At 49.8% G+C, this 15870-nt stretch overlaps 1 protein-coding gene across 2 annotated transcripts in view; it reads right to left on the bottom strand.

The window, feature by feature from the left end:
• Nucleotides 1-15243, bottom strand: part of OTULIN (OTU deubiquitinase with linear linkage specificity) — a 38224-nt gene extending 22981 nt beyond the window's left edge. The window contains exons 1-4 of one of the 2 annotated variants that reach the window (XM_040977422.1): nucleotides 15121-15243; nucleotides 7319-7395; nucleotides 3566-3660; nucleotides 108-251 (exon numbers count right to left, since the gene is read on the bottom strand). In XM_040977422.1, the coding sequence (XP_040833356.1) occupies nucleotides 108-251; nucleotides 3566-3660; nucleotides 7319-7395; nucleotides 15121-15227 (423 nt within the window). In that variant the 5' untranslated portion in view covers nucleotides 15228-15243. The remainder of the gene's footprint in view (nucleotides 1-107; nucleotides 252-3565; nucleotides 3661-7318; nucleotides 7396-15120) is intronic. The other variant, XM_040977423.1, reaches the window with a different exon arrangement.
• Between the last annotated feature and the right edge of the window lie 627 nt (nucleotides 15244-15870).

Raw genomic sequence — 15870 nt, 5'->3', positions numbered from 1 at the left:
CTGGTCATTTTCCCATGTGCATCATCCCCCCATGCTGGCACAAAGGGGCAGTCCTCTCACAAACACGAGTTGAGGCCGTGTGGACCCCAACCTGCGCAGCAGCGTACCAGTGTGAGCTCGGGGTCCTGCAGCCAGCGGGGCAGCTCCACCAGCTGGCTCATTGCCTGGAACAGCGTGGCCCTCAGAGCGCAGTAGTTATCTCCACGGACTCTCCGGATGGAGGTGAATTTCTGAGAAACCTCCTCGTAGCCCTGGGAAAAAGTACCAAAGAATGAAATGTTTGTGGCAGACAGCAGGGACCATTCTTTCTAGGACAGGGTGGCCCCAGATTGCTGGAAAGACGGAAGCAAGACGGGCTGAACTATTTCCCCTGTTCTGAAGTAAACGAAGTTAAATTTAGTATTGTACAGTCCAAGTACTTATTCACCTGACACACAAGATCATAGCAAATTTTAAAGAACTAGAATTTTAACGCATAAAACCTGGAGTCTCCAAAGTCCTGGAGCCTTGAAGTGTTTCATCTGTTTAAACTAATACTAAATTTTTAAATAGACAGGAAAAACAGATGTTTTAACTTTTATCTTTAAAAATAAAAATTATGTTTTCAAGGGTATCTATAAAAAAGTCTGCAGGATGTAAGATGTCTGGGTAACCACGGAGAAGCAAACGAGGGCAGAGCTCTGCACTTCTCCCATCCACTGGTTTCCTCCCCAGAGACCCCCGAACAGCCACAGCAGGGCCCCACTGGCTGGGAGCACCATCCAGGCCTCCCTCAAGCTACTGCCACTGCCTCCCAGGAATCATGCTGGCAGGAACCAAGACCAGCACTGAGAGAGCACGCAGGCACCTTCACCTAGTGCAGCACCCACTCCTGTCAGACTTTTTTTTTTAAGTAGACTGAAGGGTCCGGCATGAGAGCCTAGCGGCTAAAGTCCTTACCTTGCACATGCCGGAATCCCATATGGGTGCCAGTTTTAATCCCAGCGGCACTGCTTCTCTCCCAGCTCCCTGCTTCTGGCCTAGGAAAGCGGTTAAGGATGGCACAGGGACTTGGGACCCTGTACCCATGTGGGAGACCCAGAAGCAGCTTAACTCTGGCCATTGTTGCCACTTGGGGAATGAATCAATGGACAGATCTTCCTTTCTGTCACTCCTCCTCTTTGTTTATTTTTCAATAAAAATAAATAAATCTTTTTAAAAAGTAGACTGAGGCATCAATCGTGCAATCTAGAAATAAAACAAGGAAAATGCCCAGTGATACATCTAGTCATTCAGAAATAGCCATTCAAATGGACCAGTTTGAGGTACACCCTAAAAGGGACACCATTCAATTGTGGTGACTTGGTCTACAGGCATGTGTGATGGACAAGCCCCCAGTCCATTCAGCCCTGTCATGTGCTCCTAAAACATACTTTCTGTGTTGTACAAAACAGTAATTTTTTCATGCAGTGGGCCTAACACACACCACCTCATCCTGTCTAAGTATTAATTAATGATGCGCAAGGTTCACGTCACAGGATAACACCCTCAGTGAATATGAAAGCACCTCTCTCTGTGGTCAGTGTTGTGGCACAGCGGGTAAAGCAGCGACTTGTGAAGTCAGCACCCGTGTGGATGTCAATTCAAGTCCCTGCTCTACACTTCTAACCCAGCTCCTTGCTTAGGGTCTGGGAAAAACAACAGAAGATGCCTCAAGTGTTTGGGCCTCTGTCAGCAGGTGGGAGAGATGACTCCAGGCTGGCCCAGCCCTCGTCACTGTGACCATGTGGGGAGAGAACAAGCAGAAGGAAGGGCTCTCACATACACACACTTTTTTAAAAAGTAAAAAGCATGTACTTCTTTCCAATAGAAGTTTAGGCGATGATTGCTTACACAGTAGTATAACCACCACAACAAGTAAGGATCCATCCAGCAGCCTCTTCCTGTCCATGGACCCTAAACATACAAGAAACGCTCATAATGGCAATCCATCACTCACTCATGCTATTCCAAAGATGAATCAACCCATCTAACATTGAGTTCAAATTGAAGCACACCTAAAGAGTATTCAAAACAAAAACAGAAAACCAGGTGAATAAGGACCCCGCAGAAGAGGACTGCTGTCCCAGGCGTGTGCTACACTCCTGCCAGATGCTGAGACCTCCTTACACCATCAGCAGAACTGGCCTCTTCATGGAACTAAAACTCACAAAGGAGTTATTTTCACCAAAAAGGAATGACTGGATAACTCTGACATATTCAACCATAATCTTTAAAACATCAGTTACTAGAAGAGACTCTTTGAAGAGACTGAGGTCATTAAGCTGTAAGTGACAACGAATTTCTGCGGAGGATGAGGTGATACAGTTTAACCATCCAGCTTTCTGGCTCATTAGCTGGCCGCAGGGCCGCAAGTCCAAAGCTTACGAGGCGTCGATAGCACATTAAGCAGACAGCCTCACAAGCACTGTTCACCTCTGCAGGAACTGAGCGCCAGGTGCCTGCGTACTCTACCAAAGGCCGCGACCAGAGTCAACATGCCAGCCCTACAAAGGACGGGGTCCACACTCGCTCTCAGACAACTGCATCTGGGTTAGGTCAGCTCAAGAGCACCTGGAGTGGGCCTGGGGGAGCACGAGGACGGCCCAGAGCCTCAGGATCCTGCTCCTGCATGGGTGACTGGGAGCAGGCGCCCGGCTTCTCTCTACATTTAAAAGTTGAAAGAAAAAAAATCCAAGTATTTGAGAATTTAAAATCCTAAATAAGAAAAACTCCAGCAATTTTTTCTATCAAAATTTTTTTTGCTTTCAAATTTATAATATAAATAATCCAAAAAAGAAAGAAGAGTGAAAGATACAACCCAGATGTAACGAAACAGTGAACATTTTAGATAGAAACCGCCATTTTTGTAGCTTAAAAACCAACAGTAGCAATTCCACATGGCACAGCTATTAGCAGGAAGAGCCCAGAGCATCTACTGCCAGAGAGCAGGCCCAGCAGACCGCAGCATCTGAGCCGAGCACTCTATGGGCCCACACAGTGACGCCACGTCACGGGAGGTCCCAACGTCTCCTGGCCACCCACACAAGGGACTGGGAGGCCACAGCTCCTGGGTACAGGCGAAGTGACGGAGCCAATGTGAGACCCCTGGGCCCTGGCACACCAGAGGGCTCTACGCCCCGGCACTGGAGAACACGTACCCAAACCTGGGTGGCCAGGAGGGCAGAGGGAGGGAATTAAGCAGCACCACCCCTGAGGGTCCACACCACCAGACCAGGAAAGCTTTCTCAAATGACCACAAAAGGATGACTAGTGGCTGGTCCAACGATGAACAGCACAGTTATTTATGGATTCACACACAAAAAAATACCAAATAACTGATGCTGATTCTATATTAATATTGTGACTCTAAAGAAGTACCTTATCTTCAGGGTCTGTTTCCTCATCTCTAAAATTAGAGCACCAGTATTGACACAGGCTGCTAGTAGTTGTAAGCAATGTCTAAAAATACAAAGTGGCATATTTCACAACTGACGACAGACACTTGAAGGACCTGGAGAACTGTATGTACGCCTTTATGTTATACCTTTCTCATACACGTCGCTTTCTGCGTATGTCCCCGCCATTCTTTTTTGCAATAGTCCATGATATCCATTTCAGGAGCCACACTTAATCTGGGTTCTGTTAACAAAACAAAAACAAAATTATCAACAAAGCACAACCAGTTAACAATACTGTTCCACTCACAGGTCACTCTTGACTCTTCACTGTCTCACCTTATTTCAAATGATCCAGATTGCACACGGCCTCCTGGATTAGAACAGCACCTCCCCAGCAGACAACCACATGGGCTCTCCCTGCATCCCTCCCACGGAAGCCAGCAAGGGAGCTCCACCTAAAAGAGACAGCCATCACTCTGGGCCTGGAGCGCGCCAGGGGCTCTCCGCTGCACTTGGCATTACATCCGCGTTCTTACTACCTGCAGGCCTGGGACTGTGCCTGCCCCTTCTGCCTCACTGCCTACCACTGCCTGTACTGCCTGCTCCTGCCCTCAGCCCCCCCGCACACCCAGCAGGGCCGCCCCCTCCCTGCACACAGGCCTCTGCTGCAGGGCTGCCTAGTGGCTCTGTACCCTAAACTCACTCACTCTCTCTCTCTCTCTCTCTCCTAGTGCTGAGCAGCACTCAGCATCCCTCCTTTTCCCAGGTGAGCTCCCCTGAGGGCAGGTTTGTTTCTTATCTGTGTCCTCAGCACCGGGAGCTGCACTTACAAGAGCCGGTGAATATTTATCTAACCTTAATAAAGGTGGACAAAGCCTGGGGCTGACACTATGGCACACCAAATAAAATCAGAAGCAGCAATGCCAGTATCCCGGTTACTTCACTTCCAATCCAGTTCCCTGCTGGATGTCTGGGAAAGCAGCAGCAGAGGACCCAAGTGCCTGGGTCCTGCCACCCACATGGGGAACCCAGAAGCAACTCCAGCCTTCTGCAGACATTTGGGGAGTAAACCAGTGACTGAAGACCTCTATGTCTCTCCCTCTCTATAAAGTTGCCCTTCAAATAAACCTTAAAACAAACAAAAAAGAATGCAAAAGTCTGAACTATGAGCAAATACCTCTCAATCTATACTTTTACATAATTACACAAAGAAAATAAAACCTGTCACAACAAAAAATTACATTAAATGGTCAGAATTTATATCCTGCCCCAATTCCAAAATATTCCAGATTGTCAATAATAAACTAGAAACAGTTCTCCAATTTTTTGATCCATCTGGCTCCAACAACGCATCCCTAAGACTAAAAATGCAGTTCAATGCCAAATGAATGTTAGAATTTTTAAAAATAACTTTTAGATTTTCTTGTGTAAAGTGCAAGCTTGGGGTTTCACTTGGTGCTAGATGTGCTTGCATGGACATGCCTGTTAGGGTGTATGTTTCAGGAAGATGATGAGGCAGGCCTTCACGCCCATCCGGACTTCTTTAAATTACTGAAGACACAGATGTCAGCAATGATTTTAAGATATAAATACAGAAGTGCCTTATAATACATTTACTCCTGTGGAAGTTGCACATTAAACACAATTGTTCTACTCAACAAATATTCACTGAGTGTGCAGGTGGTGTCAGGCATTGAGTGGGGCTCTGGCACGTGGAGAAGGGACTGTGTCCTGAAGGAGCTCCGAGACCACAGAGAAGGAAAGATGACAGGCACGCGGATCAGCGGCAAGAAGCTGCTCAAAGAGAGGAGGCCACAAACACTTCCTAGAGTCTATAAAAATCCAATTGTTCTTTACGTAAACCACAGGACCTGCTTTTTAAAAATCTCATGCTCAATCTTTTTATTTAAAAAAATCAACTTTTAAATAAAAGGGAAAATACCACACATCCAGATAAGACACAGTTGCCCCGGAAGATCAAGGCAGGAGGTGCGTACACCAGTGGCCCACGGCCAATCAGCACAGCAACTTCCTCTCAAGTCCCAGGACATCTCCTCACTGCTCCTCAGAGGGATGTCCTTTCCACTCCGTTCCCCAAAGCCGGAAGACTCACAGATCAACACAGCCAACACACACTGGCCCCATGTGCCCAGCAGGCAGTGTGAAGGGACTGCCTGGAGAGCACACTTCCACTCGGGAAGGACTCTCCAGAAGGAAAGTCCCCGCTCCTCTCTCCCGGAGCACTTACACATGCCAAACAAACCCTGACCTTCTGTGGGCACGATAGGCCCACGACCACAGAAGTGGGCTGGGGAGCCCAGGGCCTCCGAGAGGCCGAGCCTGGGTCCCGGCCAGGTGCTGAAGCAGACATCTCCGCAGGGCAGTGAGGGCTGGGAAGACCCCTGCACAGCACATCAAACCCCCCATCCACTGGAGTTCAAAGGGCAACAACAGCTGCAACAGGCCCCACCCTCGGATCCGGCCAAGAGCTACAGGCTCAGGACAAGGCACTGCCTGACCTCAAGCAGCCCAGGACAGTCCCTGTCACTGCAAACTATCAAGATCAAAGAACATTCCCCAAACAAGAAAAACTGAAAGCCAGAAGGAACCAGGAGCGGAAATGATCCAGATGTTGGCTCCTAACACAGATAACAGAGACACATCCGATCCTCGGAAGGTGGGCAGAAAGCCCCTCGGAAGCTGGCCTGTTGGGCAAAGAGTACACTGGCACAAAGAACCCAGACGCTTCTGTGAGAGGGCAGATGGGAAAGTGGCCTTCGAGCCACAGGTTGTCAGAATCGTTCAAGTTCACCATGCATAGGCACTATGTAAGTTAACACAATCCAATGAAAGGAAGCAGGTCAACAGGGCTGAGGAGCCACAGTGCGCTGATCCCTGGGCTTGGCGCAGAGTGAGAAAAAGTCCCTCGGCAGTAAAACAAAACAAACAAACAAAAAGAAAACCACCAGCTGACTCCACACTTTCTCCTTATGAAAATGTCAAGTAGCCATGGCAGGAGTCCTGGGACATCCGCTGAGGTTTTCAAGCAGCCTGAAAGAGCATGGCCCAAGCACAGGAGGCCCAGACACAGGGAAAGGTGCAGCATCTCCTCCAGAAGACTCAGCAGGACCACTAAAAGCACCACTGCGTACCAGTTAATTCTGATGACAGCCATGGTAATACTTCTGTTGATTATGAAAGAAGAATTCAAGTCTCAGAAAACAGCTGGCAGAACATACGCAGCACTGAGAATGACAGAAAATGACATCGATGGTATACCCCAACTGGAGGATCCCCACTGGCCTGTACAGGAGGCATGCCAGGAGGAAGGACACGGCTCCAGAGCAGCCGGCGCTCCCTGGCCTTGAGGTCCATAGAGATATGGCCACAAGTCACGCCTCAACAGCAGTGGGACCCGGCTGCAGGGAGAAGCCTGGACGTGACATCACAGTTGACAAGGATAGGGGCGAGGCCTCCTGTGCTCATCCTTTCTTGGTGGTCCAGCAGGTTCACTTGGCCATCTGCACACCATGACATCCAAACCAGCTGTTAGGCATCTTGATCTGAAGTGAAAAATGCACTCCAAATCTGAACTCTTCCTTTAAGATTACAGGAGAACCAAGGAACAACAGAGGGCGATTTTTAAGAGATTCAACAGTCCTCATGGTGCAGAAATGTGAATGTGAAGAATGAAGGATACCCACATCAAAACCCACAAAGCTCAGGAAACCATCTTCACTAAACACACGTAAGCAAATCATCAACGTGCATGAGAAATACATGTGAAAATATTCCCTAGGAAGTGTACGTTGGTATTTTATGAAAACAGATGTAACAATTTAACTGCATTTTCTACTATAAACGTAAGAACTCTATAAATAAAACAGTTCCAAACATACCTGATGCCCCTTTTTCATGTATAAGCAATTCTCTCTCCTTTTCTATTTCATCTGCGGCACGGTACATGTCCTCCTCGCTGAAATCACACCAAAGCAGACATTTTCAAACACTCATTACACTGACATTTTCTGTCACATCACAATATGCAACTGCCCACAAAATGTGTAAGACAGTTTAACCCTTTTCACACCACATGATGACCACCTGACACAACATGGGTCGTGTATATTGAATGCAGTTTCTCTCACGCACTCCCTTCCAGTTCAGAAAGTTCTGCTTTAAAGAGACAATATACATTTGTGGGCCTGCTACCTGGCTCCAGGTATCTAGAGTTAGCACACATCTTATCAGTGAAGCTTCCAAAATGATTATCAATGTTCAAGATCAGAGTGCAAACAAAAATACTGATATTGCAAAGTAAGCCAACTGCCAGCCTTTGTCATAAGTCAATCTGACAACAGGTGCTCTAAAACCAAGGACACAGCATCCCCAAGCTAAAACCTCAAGGTCCATCCTGCTCCCTGAGCCCCCCCAGTCTATCAGCCCACCGCATTCTGGCACGCACTGCCACTGTACCACATACCCTGTTTTTACTATTGACTTGCCACTTCTGGAAGTCTGACAGTTCCTGAAATCGTTCCCAGTTTCGTCAGTCAACTATTAAGAGCCTAATATGCACTAGAAATGAAAGGAAATCCCATTAAGAGTAAGGCAAAGAGGAAGAACTGGAGTCCTGGTTTGAGTATGCCTCTTTTCCTCTCAAAATTCACCCCAAAATGACAATGAAAGAAAGCAATTGCTCAAGCTTGGTTACAAAAGTCCAAATGGAAAGCAAACAAAATTATAAACACTGCAGGGTAATTACCAACAGCACACCAGGCAAGCCAGCAAAATCCCAGAGTGGCTCAGGCACGGGGAGCCCCAAGTCCTTCAGAGGACCCAGCACACGCCAAGCTGCAAGCAAGCAGACCGGCTCCCTCAAGGAGAAATCCGGCCCCCCACACCCACACTAAGACTCAAGGCTCCAGACACAAAGGAACAGCTCCTCTTGCCGGCGCCAGATTTTTAAAAAATAGGAATTAAGTGACTGAGATATTCCCACCCACTTCGCTTAGCACCCTCAGCTCTTAGCACATGGTATAGCCAAGTTGCAGAGGAAGGGCTCAGAGAAGTCAGTGGGGTATCCAGCCTGCTTCCTCTGAATCCTTCAATGGTTCCTAAAGCCAAGGGGACTCAAGGTCAACTCTGGCCCCACCAGCTCTCCATCCTGGACTCAGTCACTCCCCTGCACACCTACTTCGTCTGCTCAAACACCTGATCAGATCATCCTGTGCTTTGATTCAGGCACTGCCTTGTCTTGAACGACTCTCGGGCTGTCCCCTGCCTCAACACATCCCACGCAAGCGCAGGGGAGCCTACGGCAGGTTGCGGGGGTCACAGTGGAAATGCAGCAGCGGGGCTGTCATCAGGGCCTCCCCACATTATCCTCCTTGGGAACTACAGACAGTCATTATCAGGGGCATGATGTGTCTTGGTGTATCAATTTAATAACCTATTTTAAAAACACAGTAAGCACTCATCGCAAAGGACTACTGTTGGAAATAGACACATGTAAAGTAGTTAGCACTCAAAAACTATTAATCCTCATTCTGTACAAAGTGGTGCCAAATGTTAATAAAAAAAAAAAAATTCCCAGGGATCTTTCTTATTCCTTTTGCCCTTTTAAAATAGAGGATAGTTGAAATGGCTCACACAAAATGGCAATAGCAGGTAAGCTGGGGCCAGTGCTTGCCCAGCAGCTAAGCTGCTCCTGAGGTGGCTGCACGCTGGCTCTGCTCTGGTTAGAACATTCTGGTAATGCACACCCCGGGTGGGCAGCAGGTGTAGCAAATGGCCATGTCACCACGGGAGAGCCAGACTCACCTCCCAGGCAGATTCACCTCCCAGGCCCAGCAGCTGCAGGCCACTGGAGAGCTGAACCACAAAATAGGAGTTGTCTCTGCCTCTAAAATGTTTAAAATTTTTAAAGCAAAATTTATGTTGGTGCAAAAATATTTTGAAGTGTATTCATGCAACAGGTCTTAAAGGTTCAGGAAAAGCACATTAGGAAAAACTTAACGACTTCACAACGCTCCTGCACTAAAGCCAATGATCTAACGCCGCCTCCATTAACTCTTTGAAGTGTACCCGTATACTCAAACACCTGCATGAGAGCAAGACCGAGTGTATGCGCACTCACAGGAGATCGTGTTAACGCTGTGGAGATAGGGAGAAGGTACTTTCCATGGCTCTGACTCCACGAAGATCTCAAGCACAAGGCGTGACGTCACCCATGGAAACATGCCAGAATTAAAAGCAGACAAACTTGATTCGCTATAATGAAACGCCAAAGACTCAAAATAAAAAGTGACCAAATAGGATCAATCTTCTGCTAACAGATGTCCTCTTCGGGGACGCTTCCTACCTCATCAAAGCACACATTCTAATCCATGGAAGTCATTGAGCAAGTCACTCTCAAAATACCCCCTTGGACGAGCCACTTCCCCAATCTTGGCTTCAATTTTCTCTTCTTCAGAGCACCACAGGCCAAGAACTCTGATCTGCATAGTTGGTCTGTAGGTTCTTCTTTCTAACAGCATACAAATACACTGGTTATTGACACCTGCACCTTGGGGCAGGCTGGGATTGATCAGGTCACCCAAGCCCCACACCCAGCAACCAGGATCTCACAGTAGACCTTGGAAACCTGCAGGCACCCCGGGGTGCAAATGCACTCATTGCTTTCTGGGTTTCCTTTTTCTCTCCCTCCTCTCCCTTCCAGTTTTTTGAAAGGGGCTTCAAGCAGTGGCTAGCCTTCATACCCTTTTGGCTCCACTTGCATACTCTTCTTGATCCAATAACCAAAGGGTAATCACGACACCAAGGCTGAGGAAACTGAAAAATGATCAGGAGAGGTACACAGATCACACAGGTCAACAGGATGGGAGCAAGAAGCAACAAACAGGAGAAAACAGAATGAAACACCAAGCGAACCCAGAAGCAGAAAGACTATCAGAAATAAACAGCAGTGATTGGGGGTACAGCAACGCAGCCAAGCAGAAGCGGGGAAGCAGCCCAGAATCAAACCAGCTGAATCACAACTCAACTGCACCAAAACCCCACTGAAGAACAGTGTGCTAACTTTCACGGCCACACAGCTCACGGATATGACCCCAAACCCGCCCCACTCAGAGAGCAGTTAAGCTGCGCAGTGAAGCAAGCTCCATCAGCCAGAGAGGAAGAGCGGTAACAGGTGAGTGACAGCCACCATTCCATATGAAAGGACTTCATGGAAAATGGAACTTCAAGCACAGTTTGGTGCAAAAGATTTTTGTAATCTATGAACGGTTTTTCCACAATCCACATTTTTTATGTCTTATAAAAAAAAATTCACCAAAACACTTTTAGGCACCAAAATAAACTCATACTTTTTAAATTTCATTTTTCCAAGCATTTTTTAAAGTGTCCTGCTATTGCTATAATCAAGTAGAGAAGGAAAAAAGCGCTTCACTCAATAAACTTTGGCTTTCAATTTTACTACTAGGCTGAGAATATTAATAAATTATCCTTAAAGCTGGCTATAAGAAATAGGGATAAATTCTCTGAACTTTTGTAATGGGAAGACACAGAAGCCACTAAGGAAAAGGGATGTACCAGGGTAACGCCACCACTGTGTGACAGTGCAGACCCAGCCCCTCGGGGGCGCTGGACAGGGCGGAGGGGACAGTGTAGACAGAGGGGACAGTGCAGACCCAGCCCCTCGGCGGTGCTGGACAGGGCGGAGGGCACAGTGCAGAGAGGGGACAGGCGAGCTGGGGCGGGAGGTGTCCACAGCAAGAGATCTTCTAGAACACAGCTAAACAGTGCTAAAGAGAAGTGGAGTCTTGAATAACTTCATTTCCTCTTAATTACACTGTTTAGTTAAACTTTAACACCCAAATGCTAATCAGTTCCTAGTTAGAGAAGCCTTAGTTTGGCCCCAGGACACTGTTTTTCAGTGTGTAGTTTCAAGTTCCCATTCCATAGTGTTTATCTGGTTTCGCTTAAGCAAGATATGCAACCGCATCATCTTCAAATTAAGGCAATACACCCAATTGAGCAAACTCTATGACCCTGCATACTGAGACATGACCAACTTACTGCGTTCAAAGACCTGCACACCACCTTCAAAAATTTATTTTTACAATGTCCTATATCAAAATAAGATTATGCTATTCCTCATAGCAAGTTATGTTGAAAACTGAATTTAGTGCAGTGTAAGACTTTTTGGTTAGGCTAATTTCTGACTGTTCATTCAGGTAAATCTGAGGGGGGCAGGGGTTAACTCTCATCTTGAAAGTTAACAAGATGTCACTGAATCATTCTGCACCCAGTTCTCCAACTCAGCATCCAGCCCTCTACACTGGAGCTCCAGTCACGCCTGCCTGGCCCATCCTAGGAGACCAAGGGCCCAGGTAGTGCTAGGGACACCACCACAACACAGCAAGGGCAGAGACCCCCTCACCTCAACGATCTCCCCCATTGCTCAGCAGCCACAGAGGAGGGTGAACACATGAAATGCAGGAAAGTACCTGCACCCCAGCCAGCAGTCCACTCCTCTTTCCCCAGTGACTCCCTGCCAGAGACAGTTGGGGAATAGGCAGTCACCCTCAAGCCTGAAGGCCTGAGTCTTACCACACCCAAACTCTGGACCCTGAGGCCAGCACTTATCAAGGTCAGGATCAAGGCAGGAGATGCTTCCGTTTCCCCCATGGACACACCTCATCCCTTACCCATGCCCAGAAGCTTCTGAAGGAGGCACAGGGCAGAAAACATGCAATACGGAAGTAGACCTAGCAAAACCCACAAGTAGCAGTTTAGTACATTTTTGCTGTTTCTGGCCCACTGAAGAATGCAGAGCTCTTACCAGAACCCTGCCAAAAAACATAAACACACATAAGGTTTGCTTTCAATATCAGAGTGGTTTAGACAGTCCCTCCCTACACACAGCCAGCCCAGAGACCCCAGGCACAAACTGTGCATCTCCAGGCAAAGCCATCACGGCCAGCGGGTCGCCTCTCCTCTCCATCCCTACACATTCCTGGCCTGGCCACGAGCACTTCCCAGGACCACCTCAGTCCCCCAAGAGGACAAGGCACAGACAAGAGCCCAGCGCTGGGGGCGGGATACGCAGGAGACAGAACAAGAAAGCTCCAGAAAGGTAACCAATCTGTCTGATGGGAGATGTGTCCGGACTGGGGCCAAGCTGTCTTTGGACTTATCCTTCAAGTGTGCCTGGCTGTCAAACGAGCTGACTGAAGGGGCGGGGAGGGGAGACCACAGCGAGGTTAGCAAGTGGCTTCTCCACGCCACTTGTTTTCCCACGTCTCTCCCTGGTGAAATGGCAGAGGAATCAGAACAGCCGATTCTGCTACATTAGACACCTGAGTATTTCAGAATCCCATCCCAAACTGCTAATTCAGCTGCAAAAGTTATGGTTTGTATTCATAAGTATTGCCTGCTGAGGGGGAAAAAAGACCCTAGGATATCACAAAATATTCAGTTTTTTTTTTTTTTTTTTTTTTTTTGTTTCATGCTTCTAGCTGCAAACACTACTCAATTAAAACTGGGTAGAAAGACCTTGGTTCCAGGGACCTATCCGCTCCTCCCCCGCACAAAAAAAAAAAGAAAAATCTAAAGGGAGCATATTATCACGCTGTAGGAACTGACATGCATACACCATATTACTACATCGCAAACTAAGCAATGTCTATATGATACATGCAATATTGTTTCTCTAACCGTGAGAAAACATCACAAACAGCCCCGGAACTCATACTTTCTGCTGATTCAGGAAGAAGGAAGTGGGCCAGGATGCCCCCATTGAAGACCCGACGTGCAACGCTGACATCTGAGCATGCTTCTCCCCTTCCGCGGCCCATCTAAGACTCAGCAGACAGGGAAGGAGCACGCAGGGAGGACAGCCCTCAAGCTTGCTCTCACCAGCGACGCCCGCGCCCTGGCCCAAGCGGTCCCAGGAAGGAGGGAACCCCTGCAGCCCCGGGGAACCTAGATCCAGCACTCCCTTCCTCCCCACGTCAGCAGGGGACTCAGGGCGGCCCAAATAGGATCTTAAAAAGGCACTTTTCAACACAAACTGGATGGAATTTGACATTCCTTTTTCTCACTGAATTTTTTTCACTCCCCCTTCCCAGAATTCTATTTAATGCAATATATATTCATATTGAAACTTACCACGGAAAAGTACTGGAAAATCTTATTACAACTATTAGTAAAAATGTATCCAAATAAGCTAAATTATATTGGATAATCTTTAAAAATCACCTTAAGAATGCTATATATACTTTAGACATAGGATTTACTTCAATTCTCCTATTGTGGAGTTTTACCGATGTTAACTACTAAGAAATATTGCTCTCAGACAGAAATGGGGTTTGTTACATGACAAACTCTCTGAACTGCATTCCTTGTCCTAAGTATCGGGAGAAGTCTCTCATTAACGTTACTTTTAGGTTATCCGCTAATAAGTCTCAGTTCTCCAAAGTGCTGAACGCAAAAACAAAGAAAGCACCTCAGCTGCAGAGGACTGGAGACCCTTCCCACAGTGACCCCTCTCCCTTCTTTAGAGCCGGGCATCTCTTCCGCCAGGCTCTCCTCAGGTGCTAGCCCGGAACCACCTGCTCCGCTGTAGGTGAGTGGCCACCGCCATGCAGGGCACCTCCCCGGGGACACACACAGCACTGGCCCCTAACTCGTGCTTCTGGCCGGAGGGTTCCTCTCACTGGGGCACAGCAGGTGGGGGCGGTCCCCGCCAGGGAAGGCAAAGGAAGCTACGCAGCAGCCCCACTTCACCTTCTCCCGAGCCAAGAGGTGCGTGGACAGCACGCCGGGTCCAGGCAGCTCACACCTGGGCTGCTTCCGGGCGTTCAAACGAACAAGATCAATCAGGTGCCACTACTCAAAAACCAGGCTGCTTCATGCAAAAGCCAGATGCTTTCTGCTACAGAAGATCCGCCAACTCTAAGCTGGAGCTCAGGGGACGCTGGCCGTTAAGAAACACACCACCTCCTCAGGTCTCCCTGGGCTCCACCTGGCCAGCGTCACTCCTTAGGTGACCTGCCCTGGCTCTGCGTGGCAGGAACGTGAAACACCCCACACCAAAATCCACCCAAATCTCCGGGGGCGGGGCGGGCGCGGAGGCTGTCACCCCTTCAGTGAGTAACGCCAAAGCCGGCTACAGAGCAGCACGCAAACGCGTTATCCAAACGCCAGAGCTACACAAGACTCCTTTACGGGAAAACCAAGGGGGCGGGCGCTAAGTTTTAGGATGCATTTAAACACGTTTTACAGTTTAACTTCCCAGTCCACGAAGCTCCGCTGTCAAACGGGTCGTGAACTGAATTCTAGAATCCCACAGGCACTGGGGCGCGCCCGTTCCTCCTCGCCGGTTCACCTGCGCCCCCCTTCACCGCACAAGGCCGGGCCGGGACCGGGGCTCGGGGTCCCTGGCCGCTCCGCCGTCCCCCGCGCCGGGCCGGAGAAGGGGAAGGAGCCAGGCGGGAAGGGAGGCGGCGACGAGCCCCCGTTAGTCCGGCAGGCTCCGCCGGGGTCTGGAGACACACCGACGGCCAGCAGAGAGGGGGGCACTCGGCACGGGGCGCACAGTCTCCTCCCACGGTCCCTCCTCGGCGAGCCGGGCACCGAGCCGAAGCCCAGCCCCGGACCGGGCCCGCGCCCGCCGCCCCCGGTCCCGCACACTCACTGCTCGGCCGGGCACCGCGCCGCCGCCTTCCCGCCCTCCCGCGCCGCGCTCTCGGCGCAGCTAGCGCCCGGCCACGCGCCGGGCTGCGGCATGCCGTCCCGACTCATGCGGCCCGCCGAGCCCAGGCCCCCGCAGTCCCGGAGCTCGCAGTGCCCGTCGCCGTCCGGCTGCCCCGACGGCCTCGGAGGGCCCGCAGGACGCTTCCGCACGCGTCACGGCGCCCCGCCCCGCGGCCTTTGAACCGTCCCGAGGGGGCGGGGAAGCCCGCGACGCGGCGCGTGCGCGGAGGAGAGCCGAGCGGCCCGGGTCGGGAAAAAGGTCCCGCGGGACGGCGACTGCGCATGCCCCATCGCCGGACTGCGCGGACGGCGGTGGATGGAGGCCACGGGCGGCACCTGGCGGCGGAGGGCCGGCCTTCGGTGTGAAGGGCGCTGACGCCCCACCCCGGCCTTCCCCAGGTGAAAGTTCTGACCCGCCCGCCCCGGCCGGCTGCCTTTCGCCGCAGCTGCGGTGTGAGGCTCGGCGCCTCAGGGCCGCCCCAGCCCGGAGCGCGGGACCCGAGTTTGCACGAATGCAGTACCAGCCTGCATCGTGGACGCAGAAGCAGGAGTGGTGTTGAAACCACATCATGAAAACCAGGTTGAGCTGACCCAGGGAGCAAGTGCTTCATTCTCACTTTTCCAAAGATATTTACGTATTTGCAAGACATAGAGATACACCTTCCATCTGTAGGTTCACTTTCAAAATGTC

This window comes from Ochotona curzoniae, unplaced genomic scaffold, assembly GCF_017591425.1.
Source record: "Ochotona curzoniae isolate NIBS_2020 unplaced genomic scaffold, NIBS_Ocur_1.0 contig_2754, whole genome shotgun sequence".
Lineage (NCBI taxonomy): Eukaryota > Metazoa > Chordata > Mammalia > Lagomorpha > Ochotonidae > Ochotona > Ochotona curzoniae.
This window is presented reverse-complemented; position numbering and strand designations above follow the sequence as displayed.